Source organism: Bombus huntii, chromosome 3, assembly GCF_024542735.1.
Source record: "Bombus huntii isolate Logan2020A chromosome 3, iyBomHunt1.1, whole genome shotgun sequence".
Lineage (NCBI taxonomy): Eukaryota > Metazoa > Arthropoda > Insecta > Hymenoptera > Apidae > Bombus > Bombus huntii.
This window is the reverse complement of record NC_066240.1, coordinates 19,091,294-19,114,564: the sequence shown is the minus strand read 5'-3', so window position 1 is coordinate 19,114,564 and position 23,271 is coordinate 19,091,294. Positions and strand designations below refer to the sequence as shown.

Here is a 23,271-nt window from a genome sequence, read left to right as displayed (position 1 = left end):
AAGCCAACGGGTGGTGATACGTCGCGGAGGACGATACTGGCACATACCTAACGGAGTACAGTCAGCGTGGAAAACTAAGCGTGCCTCTCTAGTCCGTAAGGATTGGCGGTCGGCTAGACCGCGGAATGCCTAGTGTCCCGTGCAACTGCAGGCAGACAGCTCGATGCTACGGCATGGCCTACTGGGCGGCCTGAAATCGCAGTTTTACAGAGGCGAAGTCCGCGTAAAATGGCGCTACCCTCGATCGAGAGCTCCTTAATCAACGGCAAAGCTTCGCCGGGGTCCAGAGGTACGCCCGTGTTACGAACAGCATGTACATAGTCAGTGTGAACGATACCACCGTCTACGTACGTTTATCTACCCTCGAAATGTATCCCTCGAGAGTCGAGTCGGAAACTCTTTCGCGCCACCTGCTATAATAATTGCAATCGACAGAGGCAAAGTGAAAACGTCGTCGAGGGAAAGCGTGAAAACTTCGAAGCCGAGAGAGTCGAAACAGAGGAGGAGGATAGAACTTTTCCTCTGTCTGAGCCTGTTTCTCGTCTCGTCGTGTAACATGGTCGTGTGTCGTCCCATCGACAGTGCACATCAGTAGACGCACCGCGTATAACCTCTTCGCTGGTTTACAACTCATCCAACCGATATGTGATTTCGACTCGGCTAGAAAGCATCGTTGATCGTCAAGGATGAGGAACGATATTACAGACATGCATACGGTGAACGCTGATAGCAGCACGGACGCCATATGGCTCGAGAAAAGGAGTCCGTTGCAGACGGCACCCGATCAAGTGTCACTCAGTACGTTTTCAAATGCATCTTTCTATCATTAATGAAAGATGCGTTGTGTCTTTGTAAATCCTAGTGTGGTGAATTTTTCTCGTATCTTAATGTACACGTGCGCGTACTCTTGATTAGCCCCTTGTTTTCGTTTGATAATCGATGTCGGTTGAAAAGAGCGCGAGAGTATTTTTTCCATCGATTTCAAAGAAAAGGAACGTTTTAATTTTTTACAGAACGTAATTTATGGTTGTTTTATTTAAATGTCGATGTAGATGACAGGGGATTCAAATCGATTAAACAATGAATAATCAATTAACACATGTCACGTGTACAGTGTACAGTGTTTTGAAGTGTCTGACGTTTTACAAAACTGCGAGTGCGCAACTACAGTTTCGAATTTGTGAATTCTCGGAAAATATGGTTCCTAATCCGACATTAGACAATTTTGCAGTCCTGTGTACATTACAAATCTTAGATATGTATATATATCATGCAAATTGCCGGTACCAATCTTGTGTTGTGTTATTATATTCGTCTTTTGCAATTTAGTTGAATTGTAATGTTTAATTGAAAATGAACTATTACGAAAATGTTTCGATGCTTATTTTCTTTGTCTATGTTTTGTATGAAAGGAAAAATAATTAAAATTTGTATAAGAAAAATGAATAGTTGTCATTCATATTCATAAACTTAAATTAAATATCGATGATTACAGTGCAAAAATAACTTCGATTGGATAGTGCGTGTCTTGCGCATAGGTCTTGAACACGTGTATGCTTTCGTACAAATTAACAGCGCCAAATTTCGTATAATACGAAATATTTTTTTATGTAGAAACGAACTTTATAAGTCTTGTTTAAGATGGATAAAATTGACAATTTAGTGGGTTATTATTTTTGTGGGAGTTCGTTTCGCAGAATAATCAAAGATAATTGCTTGAATTCATGTGTGGCATACGATAAATGTATTTTCCCGCGCTCTTCTCCATCGATCGTCGTCTGTAATTTTTATACACAATCATCTAAAACAATAAAAAATAATTAATTTTTTCATTATTTTGATTTCTATAGATTTTGTTAATATGTTTTAATTTTGTTGAGAAATAAATAGAATTCATAATGGTTATTTATTGTTATTTAATTCACTAAAAGTTGATAATATACTGACATTATGTATTTCAGTTATAGTCTAGTATTTATAACGAATATAAGTTATTGTAATAATTAAATGGGCTTTGTTATTGTAAATAATGTGTTAAAGAAAAGAATTATACATATAAGGTTAAAATATAATTTTAATTAATTCTCGATTGGTATTGTTCAGTAATTTGGATTAAGCTGTTTAATTTTAAAGTATTTCATTTTAGTTTGTATTCTGTAAGCATTTTTCGTGATGAAAATTATTAATAAATGTAGAATACACATACAAATTAAATATTGGAATTAAGTAATCTAACTTAGACTACTATGGTTACCTATGGGTACCATTTAACCGTTAAATAACAAACAATTTAAGCAAAATAATTTTATCTAGAGTTCAATATTCCTTAAAAAATTTATACCACATAAATGTATATATCATATTCTCTATTTTGTAATTATCAAAAATAATAGAAGTATATTGTATATTTTCCAGCTTTTGATAAAGTAGTAGTTAAGCAAGAACTTCCCGATGAGGCGGAGATCCGAGAACTGGCTGCCAAAATGGTGGAAGCAAACAAGGCGAAAATGGTTACAGGAGTACCAGGGGCCCCACCACAACAAAGGCCCCCACAATGTCTCCTTCCACAATCAAATCTTCCTGGTATCCTGGGATACTTGAATAAACGACCAGCGGATTCGTCAACTGCCGTATCAACGAAGCCTCCTACGACGGAAGGCAAAGTACCGCCTGACGATGAAAGCCAAAGAGGCCGATTCGGATGGACCAGTTTCGACGATTGTCACATACCTTATATATTTCGCTCTGGCGAAAAGTATTGTGCTGTACGAATTTTAGAATCTAAGTTGCTGAACAAGTACCTGAGTTACCTGCACTCGGATATCTACAGTTGTACGTGTATAAGGAGTTACTATATAACGGAAGCGGAGAGTAAGCTGTTCACCGATATAAACGTTAAACACTGCGAGAATCAGTTTGGAAGAGATCCATTCACGTGTAAAGACTTAGTGGTTCGACTTTCGGACGCAAAGGAGTTTTATACGTTTTTGGACGTGTGTTACACGAAATTAACGGCCGGGACGAATCCAAACGTGTCAAATGGGCAAAAAGCTGATAAATGTGGATTCATTCGGATAAATAAGGAATCCGTTGTTCCTTACACGGTGAAGGACGGCCTTCAATACGTCCCTCTCTTTTACTTCGAGGGCGAGACCGAGAATCTCAAGTTGAAAGCGGAAAAGCTCGAGGGTTGGGACTTATCGTATTTAAAGTTTTGTTGCAAAGTACAGGGTATTCGTAACGAACTGTTTGCCAGTGAAACATGTTCAGTGATTAGTTTGAATGACATTAAAAGTTATTTCCCGCCGGGCACGGGGTTCGAAGATTATTGGCCGACGAAAGTGATGGACTCTCAGTTGTTAGTGAATAGCAAAGGTGGTGGTAGCGGTGGCGGCTGGACCAAACAACCCACACCGCCAGCGACCAAACCAGTTCCCGTGCAAAATAGTGCGAATAAAGCGACTGTTAACGCACGTGCTGCCCCTATGCATAACATGCTACCACGTGGATCTGTCGCAAACACATCGCAAGTGCAGCAACGAGTCAGCCAACCTAGACCCGTTGCGACCACCCATCCAGCACATTCTTCGCCAACAGCACTATCCTCAGGCAGGTCGAATATCGTCACACAGCCGATGTTGAACACAGTGCAAAGTGTTAATGGCTGGACAGGCCTCGTCGGTGGTCAACCCACCTTTCAAACGGCGGCGCTTGTTTCTCAACCTAGTTCTATTGTGCGAATGCCTTCGTCCCTAAACATGCACAATGTAAGTCGCTCTCTACTATATTTCCGCTTTTGTGTAATTCAATAAAAAGTGTCCAGTTGTTTAAAAATATATTTATATTATTATATATTTTTGTTGTAATATTATTAAAATTTTATTAAAGTTAGAATATGTAAGAATATTTTTTAAATACATCATTATAATTAGCTATTTTTTCTATTTCTTTTTGAAGATGTTGAACCCCCAGTAAGGGTCAATGTTGTGTTAGTATAATATATATATATATATATATATTATATGTCGGAGATGAAAGGACACCGGAGCCGTCCCTCTGGAACTTCGGGATAATCCGTAAAATTGCAATTAAAGTTTACAGTCGTAATTAAACAATTTGCTCAAAGCGACCATCAGTCGCCGAACGTAACCGCGGTCAACGAGACGGGCGCTTCGCCTAGCAAAGGTGTGGAATTATAGTATGACCCTCGTTAAAAGAAATACCAATAGGGGTACATGACAGTAAAACATTCCAACGGTTCCTTCGGACGATGAATACCTGATGTTGAGGCACATACACAGCACAAGTCCAGTTAGCCCGAGGACCCGCTATAAAACCTGGGTTTTTCCGGCAATTAAGGTCTTCCAAACGGACAGACGGTCTTTGTCCCAAACGGATCAATTGACAGCGACGCCAATTTCCCTTACTTTCGGAACGAGGGCTATATCCGACGAATCCGATGATCTCGTGTCCTTAGATACACCCCATCATAGTTTTCCTCTGTGGCATCATTGGGACGAAGATTCTTCTTTCTTGAGATCCCACCGACGAAGGGAGCAGCGCCTGACGATCCGTGAGATTGAGTTAGAGCAAGTATCTCTTTCATCCCGTTGACCGTGGATTCGTCATCGAACCTAAGACCAACGTCGCTAACATCGCAAGTGCCTAATCACCGCTGCTGATTGTCGAATCGGTAGTGTCCATACTCGTAGCATCAGGCCGTGTCTTCGTTATCACACAACGATGGCCAACTCCAAGGGAGGTCTATCAAACGCCCACAACCCTGTTCCTGACTCTTCTCCGACATATATATTATATATTATAAATATCAAAATATAATTATATTTATATATATAAAATTATATTTTAATAAACAAAGACAAATTGAAATAATATACTAATGAGTTTTTCATTGATAATAGTTCAAGATCTTTTATTATAGCAAATATCTACAGCACCAAAAAATTATTCCCAACAATCTAGTAGGAGTAGAGGGGGTGGAGGTAGTGCAGCAGCTCAGTACCCTGGAGTTTATCCAGTTACAACTATGCAGAATGTTGTTCAGGCCCAACCACCCCCTCTTGTCAGAGCAACAGTTCACTCCAATCAACCTAATCTCGGGTAAGCAATGAAAAGTTTTCTTAAAAGTCTTCTTTATTCTTCTTTGTTTCTTAATATACAATATCTATGTATATGTTTTTTTAAAATGAAGCTTTAGAATATTCAGAGCAACTTTTCATTTTTAATATTAAGCATTCTCTCTTCTTACACAGCATTATCAATATTTTATGCTTGCTTCCAATTTAGTGATTGAAAACAGTAAATTATATATTAGATGTGAGTTTTTATTGTTAAAAAGCACGTTATGGAATATTTTGCTCAAATCTATTTAAATAACAAATCATATACACATGTTAAATATCGTTTCCCTTTTGACAATTAATTACAATTTATCTTTCTTGATGTGTTGCTCAAATTCAAGGTGAAATTAATCATTAATTCAACGCAACTTCATTCGTGTAGTAGTTACATTAGTGTAAAAATGTTTATTATATTTATTACTCACACTGTATATAGTTTATCAATGCATATTAAAAGTTCATAATAGCTTTATTTGAAAAGTGATCTTAATATGATGTATACTAGAATAAAATGAGCATGCAGTGTCGAATTTTAGGGAACCACTTATTTATTTGAAATATATAATTATACTATTTGCAAAAATGTTATTATTTATTATCTGGAAAACCTGCACTATAGCTTCTTGCATTTGTACATACAACGTATGATTTTTTTGTATAGTTATCCAACCTATGGGAAGGATGACTGGTGAGTCCCTGTAAAATGTACTATAGTCATGATTACTACACAAAAGTAAGATAGCATGCACAAGAACATTATAATTAACAAATTTTTGATTTATATAAATCTGCGATAACTATATATTGCCTGTGTTGCCTCTTCAAACAGTACTTATATTCTTTCTAATGTTTTTATTTCTTTTATTTACTATACACATATATCTACTTTATATTTCCTAGATATACTTTTAGTTTCGTTTTTTTGTAGATCATATTATTATCGACCTTTTTTCATAGAAATGCTATTAAATGAGATATTGATATATGTGAAAAATGTGAATAATTTGTATTTGTTATTATTATTATTTATATACATATATGACTGATTTCTACACTTTCTTTGTTTATTATTTTAAATAATAAACTATGTTAATTTTTTATTTTAGTTATTTATTTGTTGTTTAAAATGTTAGTTAATGAAATATTGAAATTTATATAATACATAAAATACTCTTGATGCTATTATACATTTAAGCATAAATATAGTAAATCAATATATACATTTTGTAGGGAATCTGATTACAATGATTAATATCTCATGTACATATTTCTCTATTTATATTCTTTTAAACTAGTATACACTTTTAAGTTTCCCAAACTATTCAACAATGTGTAGATTTTCTGTACAATATTGTATCTTACATAAACATTTTGTAACTTTATTAAGTACTGTAGTTCGTGTAAATTACATAATTATAGTTGATCATATATATTTCCTAATTTGTATGTTCCTTAAGATTTATCATAGAATGTTTCCATTTTAGGGTTACATCAACATATACTACGCCTACTTTAGGTGTCCCAAATGCTGTTACAGCAAGTACATACCCTCAAATGCTAGGTTTAAGCGAACAAGTACAAGCTCTGATGCCGTCACCTACTCAGGTATCTACGCTATTACACCCACAAAGGCATACACCATCCGTGCATAACACATCTCATGCGAAATATCCACCACCATTAATACCAGTTAATGGTAGTAATAATAGTTCCAGGTATGACATTGTTTGCTTTATTATATTATCATATTGTTATATTTAAATTTTTAATAGAAACTAAACTACTTTAAAAGGAATAAATAAATACTTTATTATTGTATTGAAGTATTTATTTCTAGGGATTCAAGAGGCAGAAAGCCATTGATCCCAATATCAGAAACACATATATCAACCTGTCAAGTTCAACCTTATCAAATTCAGAAAGCGCTTGTAGAAGACAAAATGGTACCTTGTATTAATTTCAAGCCATATATATATTCTGAATTACTGATGACGCTTCCTGACTTCGTCGCTCAGTATTTTCCTATCTGTGACATTAATAGCTGTCGGCAAGTCCTAACAGATGTCTTGCATATAGACTTATATCAAGGAAATAGGTAAAAAAGTATTATTTTTTGCATATGTCTGTACACAATGCTCTTAACTTTGTCAATAGTAAGAATTTTGCAAGTATATCCCTTTTTGTTTACCTTAAAATATTTTATAGGAATGTACATTTACCTCACATTATGACTGATGTAAATAACTTTTAATTTAAGATACTTTCTTTTAAAGGCTACAAATGAAAATGTTAATGGAAGCAGGGAAGTGTTCATCTTTAAACGAAGAACTACCATTAATACAAGTAAAAAGTATTATGAAATACATGCCTCAATTGAAATATATGTTTAATAGAGGTGGTGAGATGGTAATGCCTGCACCTGCACATTCTTCTGAGGAACACCCTGCCAAAAAACGTCAACGCACCAGCTAGGACTGGCTACAGCCTTACTGGCCTACTTATGATTACTATCATTCGGCATTTTAAAAAAAGCCGTTTCCTTTACTCTAATGTAACAAATCAGCATTATTATATGCCCTGAAAAAACGTAAACCAGATTATTCTGTATTGACGTCATGTGCCAGAAAGAGTGCACGCAAATGAAGATTACCTTTTATAATACAAGGAATCTGTGACATACTGTGAGCTACTTCTTTCTCCAAAGTGTATCTATCGACGAAAGAATACTTGTAAATAAAACTGAGATGTATAAAACTAGTGTTGCACAGTTGGCAGTTTAGATATGCTTTTATATATTAAGATTATTAATACTTTTCTTTAAGATTTTTCGTTTACAACTGGAGGTTGTCGAACGAACAATATAAATACTGTGACTATCACACACACACAAGACCATTCCTTTCTTCTTTGTTTGTCCTCATTTTATTTTTCTACCTCTACTATAAAGTATCTTACGTATAGTATTTCTTTATAAATAAAATGAAAGTTTTAATATTAATGTGATTCGGAGAAAGAAAGTGCCGCCATGCGATAACTCATTAACAGATGCGAAATGCAAGAAGGTGGTTGTTTGAACTTGCTTATATTGCACGTTGAACGGATATCAAAAAGATTTGGCATTTGTATATTTAAAGAGACGGAGGTAATGCTTCTTCAAGTTCCTAGTTATTACTAATATGTATCATGATAATTGCTGAAAAATAATTTAAAACTGTTACTAATTCACAACAATGGTTTAACATAAATTGTGACGTAAGTTTACTGAATCTTACTAGAGAAAAAGTATTCTAAGTTTTGAATCTTGGAAAACTCTATTTTCTAAAGTTCACTTATCAGAGACACCGTACACAGTGATGCAAATAATTTTGTTCAAGTATTGTCTGTGTAAATATCTAAGTCAATAAAAAGAAATGCAATTTAGAATATCATTAAAAATATGACACATATTAACAGTTGGTGAGATATCTACTACCAATGTTTGTGAAGGCTTCATAACTATTTCAAATGTGAATACAATCATTTAAAGGATGTAATTGGCTTCTTTTATTTTTTATAAAATGAACAAAGTAATTATTAATTATGTAGAAAGTTATGTAAAAAAAATACAAATTTATATTACGTAAAGCATAAATTGTCTTATTTTTTGTATTAGCAAATTTCATGATTATTATTTATTAAAACATATTTCATAAAGCGAACATAAATTATTAATATATATATATATATATGTATATATATATTAATTAAATTAATTAAATACTATATATATATATATATATATAAATAATTATATATATAATATATTTTATATATGTATATGTATATAAAACATTTATTTATATGAAAACAAGTATCGCAGAAAAAAAGTTTAGAAAACTTAAAAATTGTTAAACGTATAAAGCCACCTGAGATGGTCTTCCGCTTTAAAAATAATGTAGGTACGGAAGTAAAATTATTTGAAATAATTATGTAATATAATTTCCGTTTACGTGCATGTTTTTAATTCGTTTAATTAAATGGAAGGTAACTAAGAAAAATGAATTGGAGTGTAAGTACGCTATTTCTGCTGATCCTGACTTTGAAAAATAGAGGCTTAAATTAATATTATTGACTGATTAACTTTCACATTCGCTTTTACTATTACATGAAACAGAAAAAGCTATGTATATGCAAAGAAAGAAACGTGTGTATATATATGTATATGTATGAAAATAATTCTAGTGATAAATTAATGTTGACCACTATGGATTTTCATATAATAAAAAAGGCTTAGGCATCCTGTTACGGTGGAAATGGTATATTTTGTTATTTATAAATTACACTTAGTCATATCACGAATTCAAAGATTCTATTGCCATTAAAAAGACTATGTACCACGGACTGGTGTCTACTCTTTTCCAATGTTAACGAGAAAGATGATAAAAAAATAACCCAAGAAATTCATACACGAAAAGCATGCAGTGAAAAACGTCTGTACAATATGTAAAATAATACATTTATTATTTACGTTTTATAACATGTCGGGTTTTGATTTTTGTATTTTCGTAAAAAAAAACTTATTGTTAGAAAGAGAAAAGGAAATATAATTGCAATTAGTATCATTTTAGCTCATTTTAATTTTAAGCGCATGCATCATGGATCCTTTATTTAATAAATTAAGTACAATATGAACAATGTTTCTTGTACTAATATGTTCGTGTTATATTGAGCGCTGTTATAAATAAATATTAATTATTTCTTATGTATGTATATAACTACGTGAGAACAAAAATATTATTACAAAAAGATGTATGCCACTGAAGAGAATACGAATACAAACTGGTAAATAAATATCTAAGTTGGAAGAATTTCTTGAATTATTTTAATAATTGCTTCATGTTATCCCATGAAGTACATAGAATGTATGCACTATATCCTGAAATTAAAAGAAAAAAAAAGAAGAAATTTGTGGGCCCAGTCGAAAAATTAGAACTTAATTATTTTTAGTATATTAGATTAGAGCATTTATTTGTTAACATGTTAACATGCGTGTATTATACTTTATCACACTATCATCTGTACATATAGATCATAAGAACTAGACATATTAGACATTTCAAATAAATTCATGATATAATTAACGAGTGTTGGTTATTTTATGTTAAAATTAAATACATTATATTGACTAAAAGGAAGATTTACATTTGAGTCAATCAGAAGTTGCATTAATCTACTCCATAAAATGAAAAACAGAAGAAGGTAACGATGTTACAAATACTATTTTTTAAACTTATTTTAGAATTTAGTATCGTTTATGTCATTTTCTTTGCAATGAATGAACTTACGGAAATAAATTATTTGTTTCTTGAAAATTGAATGTTAATCATGTATTCATGTAATGAAATTGTGGAATTGATAAAAAGTGAAGTTGATTATTTTAACTTCTGATTTACTGGTATTTATTAATATAGTATAATCGGTAGAGTTTATTAATACAATATTTAAGTGTTTAGATCGAGATTAATTAGCAATCGAATTTTTAATATTTTAAGTACGTATAGTATATTTTAAGTAATCTCAAGTACAAATACAATATTATTTTCGGAGCTCTACAACTAATAAGATACTTAATCATTGGTTTTTAAATATAAAGAATATGTGATTATATTTTTACAAATTTTTAGATTTATTTTGAACTTTATTAATATATTTCTGATAGTCGTGTTCATTACCGTTGTAACGAAATTTCAATAAATAAATATTGATAACACATTTTTATAAACGTACGAATACTTTCGTGAGCAATTGTATATTATCCGGATTTCGTTTTAAATGCCACAACACGTTGAGCGGCACTCAGCTGTACCGGAAAGACGTCACGAGTGTTTGAATGTTTCAGTGCTGCCATCTGTGACGAAAGAGGACGAAATTGTACGAGACTAGCCGAATTGGTCAGTTGCGGTCGCCATTTTGTCGGGCAGTCATCGGGTACGTCGTGTTTCTTTCGGGTTGCTGTACTTTTTGGAACAAGCACCGCCGAAAAATTTGGGGTCCGGCACGTTCGTTCGCTCCCCCAAATGGCTTGTTTGAACACCCTTAAGCAGGAGATTAAAACTCTTGAGTCCGTCTTCCCTAAGAGCCATGAGAGATTTCAGATAATGTCTGCGAGTGTGGACGAACTCAGCTGCAGGTTCGTCGGTAAAAATGGGAAGAAATACGAAATACACGCCAATATTACAGTAAGTGTACCAAGCATGGATGCGATTTGAGACAGTAAATCGATTCGGAACAATCGACAGTATTTTCATTTTTATATGGATAGCGTGTTAAGTTTCGTCGCTGTCTACGACCGATCGGACAAAGAAACAATAACAGTCGTGTTGTTATTTGAGGCTTTTGACAAGAGCCATGCTCTGGAGCACGTATACCGTGTCTATTATGTACGCATTGTCCTCTCCATAGTTTCTTATTGTTCTGTACGTTTTGTTGTAGTTACGATCGATCCTTTCTCACCTCAATCAGCTAGTTTCCGTGGAGATTTTCAGACGAATTAATATTGCGCTAGAGGTCAATGTATGTCACAAATAGAGGGTAAGCCCCTCGTAATGGTATCTGTTCTCTCTGTCCATTTTTGTGTTTGCAATTTGCAACAAACAAGTTCGTTTAGAATCGGTGCCATTTAGACAGTTATATCACGATTACCAAACTACTTACTAATTTTGTGTACGCCAGATAATATTTATAGATAAATTAGATAACAATGAGCATATCCATGTATGTACGTTCCTCTTACCATCGTTGCCATCATCGTTCGCTTTTTTGTTATGAAATTACTTTCAATTTTCATTTGACTACTCCGAAATTATAATAGTTAACATATTAATGCTAAAAGTAAATAATTGTTTATTCTTATAGCTGTTTATGTTGTTTAGAGTTGAGTTTATTAATTTGTAGCGATTAATTTTAGATTCGGATCCATGCAGAAAGTTTATTATCAGCGTGTGTAAACAATAAGTCATCGCGTATAATCGCGTGCGTTTAAAAAAAATTTAAGCTCTATGTTTCTTTTGTTATGGAGCTCCGAATGCAATTCGAAATTTACAATAGTTGTCTTTTCTTTCATTAAAGGTCAATTGTGAATAAAATTATTTAGCGTTTTAACAATTCGAGCGTATTCAAAACTATCTTTTCATCTTGCGTGTATCAAAACAAATGTTGGACTTAAAAATTTGATTCAAATAGATATTAGTGAAACGCATTATTGTTCTCGTTTTATCTATTCGTTTGTTACAAAATTGACAATTTTTGTTCATTTGTTTCATTGAGAAAATATGGTCTGGTATTGCTAATTAATAATATGTGATTTCTGTTACGCACATGCATGGACGTGCACCGACGCTGAGCTAACTGCAATTGCCGATAAATCCATATTTAAATATCCTGTATACGACCGTGATAAACATTCGCCGTGTATTATAGTTGATTTTTAATGTAATCTTTTATTTCACGAATTATCGTCGAACACAACTATTTTACAATTTAAGAATTTTCATGTCCATTATCTTTTTTACTACAGTTTTTTTTTTAGAATCTTAAAATATTTTCTACTTTATGAGTCAGCTTTAAACACCCAATTAGGTAACTAATTTTTATCAGTAATTTTTATATGCATAACAATTGGTAAACATATCTTTTAATTTGTTAGAAGATTTTATTATTGTACACATACTTTAAAGTGGTAGTAGTTCATTTTATATTTAGACAATTTTCTGTCTTAGTTGAAATAACAAATGAACTATGTTGAGGGAAATTATAGCATTTTTTGAATAAAGTAGTTAATTGCAATATTGAGAACTATCAAGTTTATCGAAATATGTTATATAAATATTCATTATTGTTATTCAATATTATGTAAAGTAATATATCATTACATATATTACATATTATAAAAATTAAATTATGATTATTGCGGTTTTGCTTTATAAAGTGATTATATGAACTCTAATGAATGTCATAGGAAACCTATCCTTCTACACCACCAGTTTGGTTTGCGGAATCAGAGGAAACAAGTGTTACAAATGCGGTACAAATTTTAAGTACTACTACAGGCCGTGACAACCATGTCATTAATCAAGTTGGGATTCTCTTGAAAGAATTATGTAGACTGCACTCATTACCCGAACCACCCGATGTTGAACGGTTAAGGACAGCTTTGGATCCATTACGTTTAGGAGGATCGAACGAAGCAGCGGCACAAAGGATGGAAGCTGAGGATGTAGAAGATATTGATGATGATGAAGAAAGCGATGCGGAGGAAGACCTACATTTAGATATGGACGAAGGGGATGCCAATGCAAAGAGTAAGGTAAATAAAGTAACATTAAATAAAACAATTGTTTTAATATGTAGATTATACTTGTACTGTTTTATACTGATACAAATTGAATTTTTAAGGGTGAAGAAATAGAATTGGAACATCTTGCAACGTTAGAAAGGTTGAGACAAAATCAAAGACAAGATTACTTAAAAGGATCTGTCTGTGGCAGTGTGCAAGCCACAGACAGACTTATGAAAGAATTGCGCGACATTTATCGGAGTGACAGTTTCAAAAAAGGTAGTCACATGTTTTTCATTCTATGGTTGTATTAAGACAGCTTAATAATCATATTATAAAAGGAAAATGCAGATTTATTGACATATTCAAGTATTTACTTAAATTTGTTGTAGGAATGTACAGCATAGAATTAGTAAATGACAGTTTGTATGAATGGAATGTCAGGCTGATGTGTGTTGATCCTGATTCACCTTTACACAGCGATCTCATACTTCTAAAAGAAAAGGAAGGCAAAGACAGTATTCTCCTCAACATGCTTTTTAAGGTATGTCATTAACTTGCAAGTGTTTTTATTGTATGAATTTTGTGTAAATCAAAATTATTGATTCTAGTTGTGTTTTAGATAATAAGTAATACATCATCACTTTTAAGAATCTGTTTATTATATCTTGATGTTTTAATTACGTATGATATCAATGTAGTTTGGTAAATACTTTAGAAATTTTGTTAATTCGCATGATATTGATATTTAAGTTATTGATTTTGTAAAATTAAGAAAAAATTCTTTATTCTTGTGATTGCAGGAAACTTACCCATTCGAACCCCCATTTGTCAGAGTTGTGCATCCCATGATCTCTGGTGGTTACGTCCTTATAGGAGGTGCAATTTGCATGGAACTCTTAACGAAACAAGGTTGGAGTTCAGCCTATACAGTGGAAGCAGTCATCATGCAGATTTCAGCAACACTAGTGAAGGGAAAAGCACGCATACAATTTCAAGGACCAGGTAGTGCTAGCAAAGTGTGTGGTCAGGGTCAATATAGTCTAGCCCGTGCACAACAGTCATTCAAGTCTCTTGTACAAATACATGAAAAAAATGGTAAGACGGTCATTTTATTTCTCATTTCATCATGTATGTTAAATTTTTGCAATACGAAGAATATCTGATGAGAAGATGATGAGTTTAATGTCTAGGGCTATTTAGACGATGAATTTTTCATTATCGTTATTATATAATATGTTTTTTAATGCGCGTTTCTTTAACAATATTGACTTAAATAATTTGGGAAGGATAATTTTAGAAACATATGCTGCTTTTTTTTCCTTTCCTTTTTTTTTTAATATAACGTCGATATTTATACGTTATATTACTATTTGCATTCCAAACTTGAGGTTTAACGATGCAATCCTATAAGATTCTGTTATGTTAGTAAGTCTTTGTATCACATGGCTCTTAATCTTTTACTTTTGACGTATGTTTTTCCATCTCTTTCTGAAATACTTGTTTCTGAAATATCTATATACATGGTATTATGTTGTTATATATTCCTATAGGTTGGTTTACCCCTCCAAAAGAGGATGGCTAATGAACATGAATCACGAAGAAAGAAAAGTTTGACGCGTGCTTATGGCTGAGACTTTAATTCGGTGTGTGCCCAACAAATAATTGTTACGATAATGATTTGATACACAAAACACAACATTAACTAGGTAATTTAAGATACTGAATTAATCTAATGCATAATTCCATTTATAGCTGAAAAGGCTGCCGCGCAAACAGTGAAGTGTTTGATTATGTATGCATAGATTTTTCAGTAATTAGTGATTAAATCGCCAATCGCATTTGTGAATGTGAGATGTAATCATTTTTATCTGGAATTGATTCTTACGTTTGGAATTACTAAGGATCATAATTATTCCAAATAACATTAATCTTAGTTCTTTTTTCGTGAGTACACATGTTGTACGTACGTACGAAACAGTGTAAACATTCTCTGTGAAAATGCGTTTGCGCAATCCGTGCTTCCTTTCTTTCAACAGAGGGAACACGACGATTATCAACTTAGATAGTTATATTGACAATTTTTCTAAGTGTTTTTTTATCATTGTGAGCTTTCATTCGTTCCATTCTATCTTATTATATCTTAATTTTTTCATCGTGCAATTCATAAGTAAGTTTGTTTGGACATATACATTTGTTAAAAGTAGACAGTAAACGAATCTGATATGAGAATAGCGATGTTTCTGGGGGTAAAGCGAATTTTGCTATTACCTTTTGTATTTACTCGATGCTTTCATTCATTGATCAACATGATTCGATAATGTGAACGAGCACACAACTAAATCATCACAGTTCTAGAGTATTTCGAGATAGTATATGATTTTAAGAAAATTAACATCACATACAATGAGGCTTTAGAGGATATAGTATTACTTGTAATTCTACATATTATGCAAAAGATGAAAATTCACGAATGATTCAATTTGACAGACTAATGAAATTATATATTTTCTTTTATCAAGTAGAAACTTTTTACATTTTTATTTTGTTAGATATTAAAATAATAAACGTATATATTTCTAATGCTTTACGTTGTCAGCTTTCTAATTATTCATATTTAATCTTTAACTAATCTTTATTTGAGGTTGCATTCTGCAAAATATTTTATAATTTACGTTTTAATTGTCAAACATTCTTATAAATAAAGAAATCGTATAGCAATACTAGGTAGTATGTATTTCCTTAACATAATTGACTACTATATAGTTAAGGGTTGTATAGATGTACAGATACACGTTCGTGTGTTAATTTCTCGAAACTAATGTTCTTCGAAGTCCATATTATTTTTTCTTGAATCTAAAACTAAAAGTATGCAAAACAATGTAGGATTCACCATTTGGTTGTGTGCTTCGTTTGTCAAGCTACTTTTGTTATATCGTTTACAAAGCGGTTGATGTGTGCTTGAGATTGATATGAAGGTTTGGTCTGTATGTTGGGCGTACGCTCAAGCGAATTTTTAGTGGTATTCTATATACATATATATACACATAAATATATATCGTGACAATTTATTTGCAATTGAAGCTCTATTTACACGACGTATCGAACGTGAAATTACGCGAGTAATTGTCGAAATTTCTTTGTGCCACAGTAGAGTTTACACTGGCCAGTTAAAGGAAACGATAAGGCATAACAAGCGAACACGCGTACATTAAAGGCACCATTAGGATCGCGAAAAACGAATTACCGCTTCTTAAGAAAAAAAAAAAAATTATATACACATGTATTATTGCACATGTATTTGAAATTTACGAGACTATGCTATCCTCGTGCGTTTTTCTTCGTGAAAACATTTTCTTCTAACTGAACGGGTATCGTTCCCTTGTCTATAAAAGAAACAAACAATTATGGACTTCCGGTTCTTTTTTCACGATGACTTCATCCCTAGTTAACGATAGTAGTCGATAAAAATTATTATCCTTGTATGGCAAAGACCGATGGCCAAACTATTGCGTATACGTTTATTAACAAGCGAATTTCTACATTTTTAAAAACGATTGCTTTTCATATACTCGATATATCTTGATTCCACTCCCAGAACGTCTATGCGAAATGTTTCGTACATACATACATACGTACATGAAACGCGACGTACATTTTACAAGGATACATACACATACAGACACACATGCACGCACGCACGCATGCACGCACGCACGCACATGAGCGCGCGCGCAAACACATACACACACACACACACACACTCTACACACGTCATATTATACAGAGATATACATTTACATGCGTGCATATTATGCATTCATAACACATGCTCCGATTCGTGTATATAAATATACATATTCCGTTCCTTGTGTTTCATCTTCGTACGTTGTACATATGCAAATTTGTATCAATTAGTCGACGATCACTGCGCTATTGTATTTATAAATTGGAAAAAAAATATGGATTTGATAGGTACGTGAATTTCAACGAATAATATAATATTTTCATCGTGTAATTTAAATAATTGTAACTAATTTTTTTGAATGTTCGACACACCGAATTGCACGGGAAAATATAATACGTATCTCAGTTTATGTCTGTGAGGTTGTTCAACAAACAACGGTACGAAGATGAAGCGGTACATATGTTATTGGCAATAACGCATGTACGATGCATCCGTAAATATAATTATTGGAATAATCGAGCGAAGTAGCATGGGTCAATAGTTTCTTTTTCGTGGTGTAATTAAAGGAAAAAGAAGAAAAAAGTAAAGCAAAAAGAAAATAAGAAATCGTTTGTGAAATTCGTGCGAGCAGTTTCGTAATAAAATCTAGATTCTTAAGTATAGGTGTACAATCGATGAGCTCATTGTCAGTGGGTATCAATGATTTGTACAGCCGCACCTGACTGACACTGAGTGATGGTTGTTTTGACGTCGTTAACCGTTATGTTCTTTGTCAAAAGAAGAAAAAAAAAAAAAACAAAAAAGAAGAAAAATAACTTTTCATTTCTTTCGCGTTTGTTAAGTTTTTCTTTCCTTTTAAGAATTTGCGGAGCGTATATTGTAAGCAGCCACGTGGCCTGTATATTTTTGCTACAAATATCGTTGGTAGTACCCGTTTTTAAAAATTAAACGTTCTTACGTTTCTTCTTATTATTATAAAAGTAATTACTATTATCTCTCTCTTTTTTCTTTCATATAACTCATTCGAAGTTCTTAGAGAAACTAAAAGAGCTGATGAAATACTGACGTAATAAGATCGATTAAAAGCGAATTATATTTAATGGTTTATATCAATTATCCGTAAATCCATGCTCATTTTTCTTAGCTGTTAAACGAGACGAACTCCTTCGCAGATGCAGAAGTAATGAGAAGTTTTGTAAAAAAAAAAAAAAGCACACGAAGCGTGTATTTTTTATTTGATCGTTACTAATATTCGATGAAATACACGAATACAAATTCGAATATGCACGAATTTGCAAATCGAAGTCCTGGCTCTTTTGTTATTTGTTACAATTTATTAAAAAGATATCTTACGACGAGTTTACCAACGATGGAAATGGATGGAAAAAGATATCAAGCAAAATTTCTCCTTACTTTTGCATCGAAATTATAATATAATTTACAAAAAGGAAATATACTGTGTTTCTTTGATCAAAGTAGATCGAATTTCCCTTTGGTTGTAATTACAAAGAAAACGGTGAAGAATAGCGCGTTGAAACAAAAGCGTAGTAAGTAAAAGTAAATGATTTTTTACGGATTCGCTTCTTAAATAACGAGAGTAGTTTGTATATTTGCGATATGCTTGAACGAAACTTTGAATTTTTCACGATGATTTTACAATGAACTGTCGATTTGAAGACTGGTTTAAAAAAGAAATGAAAACACTTCTTGCGTTCCTTTTTCCACTCTTAAGATTTGTGCGTTATCACGACGTTCTATTCTCTAATTGCTATGGGCGAGTAACCGAACGCTAAACGATCGGCCTGTATCGTAATGAAAGCTCTATTTTTTATGTATTTGATTTCGTGTAAAATATAGGACGATACTGGTGTTTCCGGTTAAACAGATCGGAAGAAAGATTTGCGAATATAAATGTGCCTAGTTTTCGAATGTATTTGTGGCAAAAATAGTGAATTTGTTATTAGAGGGTCTCAAGTTCTCCCTTGCTTTCCCGACACCGTGCTTTTCTAGAAATTTTTCTAAAAAGTAGCTTTTCTTAATCCATTAAAGGCCAACATTCCATTTGCAATTTATTTGCGGTCGGTTTACTTGTATTTGAATTCTGTCTTTTAACATTATGATTATAAAAAGGATTTGTAAGCATTTATGTAATATTTTTTTGCTCGCTATTTCTTTTTCCATTTAGATCCTACAACTTTATAAAATTCAAATTTAATTATTCGTGGCGCTATAAAGAATTTTGCATTGAACACCGGCGTTGCCAATATGCGTAGTGTTCCGATATATATTTAGCCTGACAAAGGACAAATCAACGTTGCAAGTTACTTTCTCCAATCTTGCACATTGTTTCACTGCCCGGTTCTTGATGGTTTAATTCTTTTACTCGTCTTTTTTCCCCATTAGGGACGGGGAGCAGACTATCATTTTCAGCCAAATTTCTGTCTAGCCAAACAGTGTCTTTTTACAAAAACCGACAAAGATAGAATACGTAGAATAAATGAAGAAAAAAGACAAAGAACAATCATTACACACGACTTTCCCTATCCACTGTATCTGCCTATTCAATTAATGAGTTAATCGATGAATAAAACAAAGTGAAATCGGCTCGCTATCTATGATCTTAAGGTGGTCTTACGCGTCTTAGGAACAAAAGAAAAGTAAAGATTAGCCGTCACGTAATGTATATCTCGTTAAGCGAATATTTCGATATTTCTAGCATAAACGAAGATTATACTTTGTCTCTTTCTCTCTCCTCCTCCTACTCCATACACATGCACACCTACACATAGAGCTACAAGACACAGAAAATAAAGAATTTCGATAATAAAGGCAAAAAAAAGATGGTTCTTTTGATGCCAGTTAATTTTCTTCATTCCCCCTTTATTTCTTCAACGATGAGATAATACGTATAATAATAATAATAAATACGATTCTTTTATACGATCTATCGTAAATTCTGCTTTTGTAATTTTATTTTATCAACAGCACTTTTTAGCAAAAGATACACGGAGGAAATTTTCTTTATTGATTTTTGCTGTAATTCCTTCGATAACGTTTTGTCGAAAAAGATATATTTATGACTTTTGACAATTCCAATTGTATTTCGATCGATAACGCTCGATATCGCAAAGCAGCTTAGATAATATTCATATTTAAACGCGTAAATGTCCTGGATGTGTCGTAACGAATCGAGCGAACGGAAACAGTTGCAAATTTACCACGAACAATGGAACAACCACTCGATTAATCAACGCGCGAGTATAATGTCGTAATAATTGGGAGCCTTGGAGGGACCGCGGAGGGCTTCCGCTGTCCTTCCGGATGACGCGGTGCTCGCAGGACACGGAATACCTGCAGAAAATCGGAAGAGAGGCGACGAACACATGTCACCACTGCGGTGAGGGCAAGGACACGGCCCAGCACACGTTGCGATTTTGTCCAGCGTGGGAGGCCCCACGTCGTATTCTACGGCTAGCGATTGGCAACGGATTAGACCCCTCGTCAGTTGCGAAAGCGATGTTGAGGGGGCAACAAGAGTTGCTCGCAGTCCGTTTATATCGCGAAGACGTAATGCTCGTAAAGGAACGAACAGAGCGCGAGAGCGTGAGAGCGTCTTACCCTTGCAGGGTTCCTCGCAAGGACGACCCTGCGCTATCCAAGGAATGCCCCCTCGGACAGGAGAAGACGCAGGAGTGCTCCGGCAGTAATTCGAAAGAGGTGCCGGGGCATCTCAGCCGAGCATCAGGCGGTCCACCGTGGGGTTTTAGTCGGTAAAGTCTGACACTGTTACGTTTTGTTTGGCTCGTTTTGGTTGTGTTGCCGTTAATTTTTGAATTCAGGTTAAATTGTAGCGTTGTCTGTTGTTTAATGCGATTGGCAATTGAACTCTGCTACGCGCCTGCTACGCGCAGGAGTACTGGCACGGGAGAGGATTAAAGTTGGTGAAAATAAATGTTCGCTTAATCCTATTATATTATTAGACAAATATTCTTCACAAAAAAAAAATGTTTATTCGTATTCTAATTGGATATTGACAGAATTGTCGTTGAAATTTCGAATACTCGAAGTTACAATCGTTCGTAATACGTTTTCCGTCTCATAAATTAATTTGATAGATTTTCAAATTTCACAAATAATTTACAAATTGACAAATACAAACACGTCGATTAATAAGACTAACAAGAACTGGAAACTAATGAAACAAAAAACTAAAAGCTAAAGAACTAAAGGACTGAAGAACTTAAGAACTGAGAGCAAAAACTAAGAGCTAAAGGAACTAAGAGCTGAAAAGATAAGGAACGAAAGAATCGAAAGGCAAAGGAATTGAGAAATTAAGAGCTAAAGGAATTGAGAATTAATCGCTATGAACAAGGAAATTACTTGCTAAGAATTGGAGAACTGATCGCCAAGAACCAAGGAATTAATCACCAAGAACTGACGAACTAATCACACAAAACTGAGGAATTAACTACTCCGAACTAAGGAATTATTTCTTCTTTCTTCTATGTCGCTACGCTTATTTATATTTAGGTCTTCCGTGGAGGGATCGTCGTGTGACGGGTTATTCCGTGGGGGTTGTCAGGCTCGAATTTGCTTTCTATACAAATTGTTAAAATTTATTTAAATTTCAAATTGGAACGCTCACTCGCGCTTTTGGTAGTTTTAGTCTACGTTACGGCGCGTGTGCAGCGCGGGATGTGACAACACTATCCCGCCGCTTGCCAGAAGAGCGAGGGGTGTCGATGAGGATTTCCCCACGTATAAAAAAAAAGAACATTGTCGTAACGGAGCTACTAAGCGACGAAGAAATTTTGCAGAGTTATTTCATTCATCGCTGGATGAGAATAATTATGCTAAAAAGCATAAAAATATTTCCGCATGATCATTTGATTATCGATCATTCTAAGAGAATTATACTTTCGTTATTTTTAAAAGTATCGATTCAAGCATCTTTTTGCATTACGGAAATGAAACGAAGAAGCTTTGTAAATTTTTATTTGTTTATGCGAAAGTTGTCCCAAAAGAATGTACGCGTTGTGACCAACGATAAGGTCACTTGAAACTTTAACGTTGGAACTTGGAATCTTCTAAACTGTAGGTGAATAGAATACAAATTTGGGAAATCATGTCAAAACATCCGCTGTTTCTACTTTCCTCGAGTTTCTTTTATGGAATCGTATTGAAACTGTGATAGGCAAAACTTTGGATATTTGGAATATATTTCGCTTTTTATTGATTGGAAGAACGTTCGAAATAATGCCACGAACGAAGCTATTTTTCGATAATAAAAATTCCGTTCTGTATTATTTAAAAAATAAATGAACGATAAAGGATACGAACAAAAGACGAACGTACTGAAATGCATAATTTTCTCTTGTTTTAGTAAATCAAGGGATACTTGTTCGTGGCAGAGGCATATCTTTCAAGTTCCTTACGACACGGTTAAGAAACAAATTCGTTCTTTGTTTAAATCACAGTTCGCAATGGGGACAAAATGACAATTTAACGTTTAATCTCAAGAAACGAGGGTAAATTCTACAAACAAGCTGCTAATTAGAAAAGGTACAAATTAAATTGGTGTTCTGACGTTGCAGTATTTGCCTGCTACATATTTACTCAGCTTGTATTTCTTAATGACATGCTTGCAAATGATAAAAGTGCTTTTTAAACTTTGAAAACTCGTCACCGGCAAGTCTGCTCGTTTATTCTCTTCGTATCGCTTTTTCTTACGATTTTAATACGATTTATAAAAGAAGTTTCGTGTTTTATTTCGTACGGATCGTACGGTGGATTAAATTTTTTAATATTTCGGTGAAACAAATTCCATAGAATTGTGGAATTCTATAGAATTTACGCGACTTATTATAATAACACAGTAACATCTCCATGAAATCAATTTTTACCATCTTGCAATTTTTGAATCTTAAAAATTGAATCTTAAATTACGAATTATCCATATACGCATATCTATATAAATTAGATCTTTTTGAAATGAAAATATTTCTCCATTTTACTTGCTATCTCTTTCACTTCGATTCTGTTACGCCGGGCGACTCTCTGCCTGGCCCAGGTCACACACCGCGGGCCAGACGGACACCGGATGTCCGCTCTTCCGTACGGCGTACCCT

General features: G+C 33.6%; 2 protein-coding genes across 5 annotated transcripts; both read left to right on the top strand.

Annotated features, from left to right (window-relative positions):
* Positions 1-94: 94 nt before the first annotated feature.
* On the top strand, positions 95-9,988 carry LOC126864134 (uncharacterized). Of its 4 annotated transcripts, none has more exons than XM_050615131.1 (7): positions 95-289; positions 2,416-3,767; positions 4,943-5,121; positions 5,803-5,829; positions 6,626-6,856; positions 6,979-7,236; positions 7,415-9,988. In XM_050615131.1, exons 1-7 carry the CDS (start codon positions 229-231, stop codon positions 7,611-7,613), a joined length of 2,307 nt encoding a protein of 768 aa, XP_050471088.1. In that variant the 5' UTR covers positions 95-228; the 3' UTR covers positions 7,614-9,988. The 4 variants fall into 4 exon arrangements, with proteins under 4 accessions (XP_050471088.1, XP_050471089.1, XP_050471086.1 ...); XM_050615132.1 differs by having other exon boundaries at positions 164-798; positions 6,979-7,084; positions 7,535-9,988; XM_050615129.1 differs by having other exon boundaries at positions 164-798.
* A 1,075-nt stretch (positions 9,989-11,063) lies between these two features.
* On the top strand, positions 11,064-19,113 carry LOC126864138 (ubiquitin-conjugating enzyme E2 Q2). The gene is made up of 6 exons (XM_050615142.1): positions 11,064-11,359; positions 13,138-13,485; positions 13,575-13,734; positions 13,848-13,999; positions 14,259-14,553; positions 15,009-19,113. Exons 1-6 carry the CDS (start codon positions 11,198-11,200, stop codon positions 15,038-15,040), a joined length of 1,149 nt encoding a protein of 382 aa, XP_050471099.1. The 5' UTR covers positions 11,064-11,197; the 3' UTR covers positions 15,041-19,113.
* Positions 19,114-23,271: the final 4,158 nt, after the last annotated feature.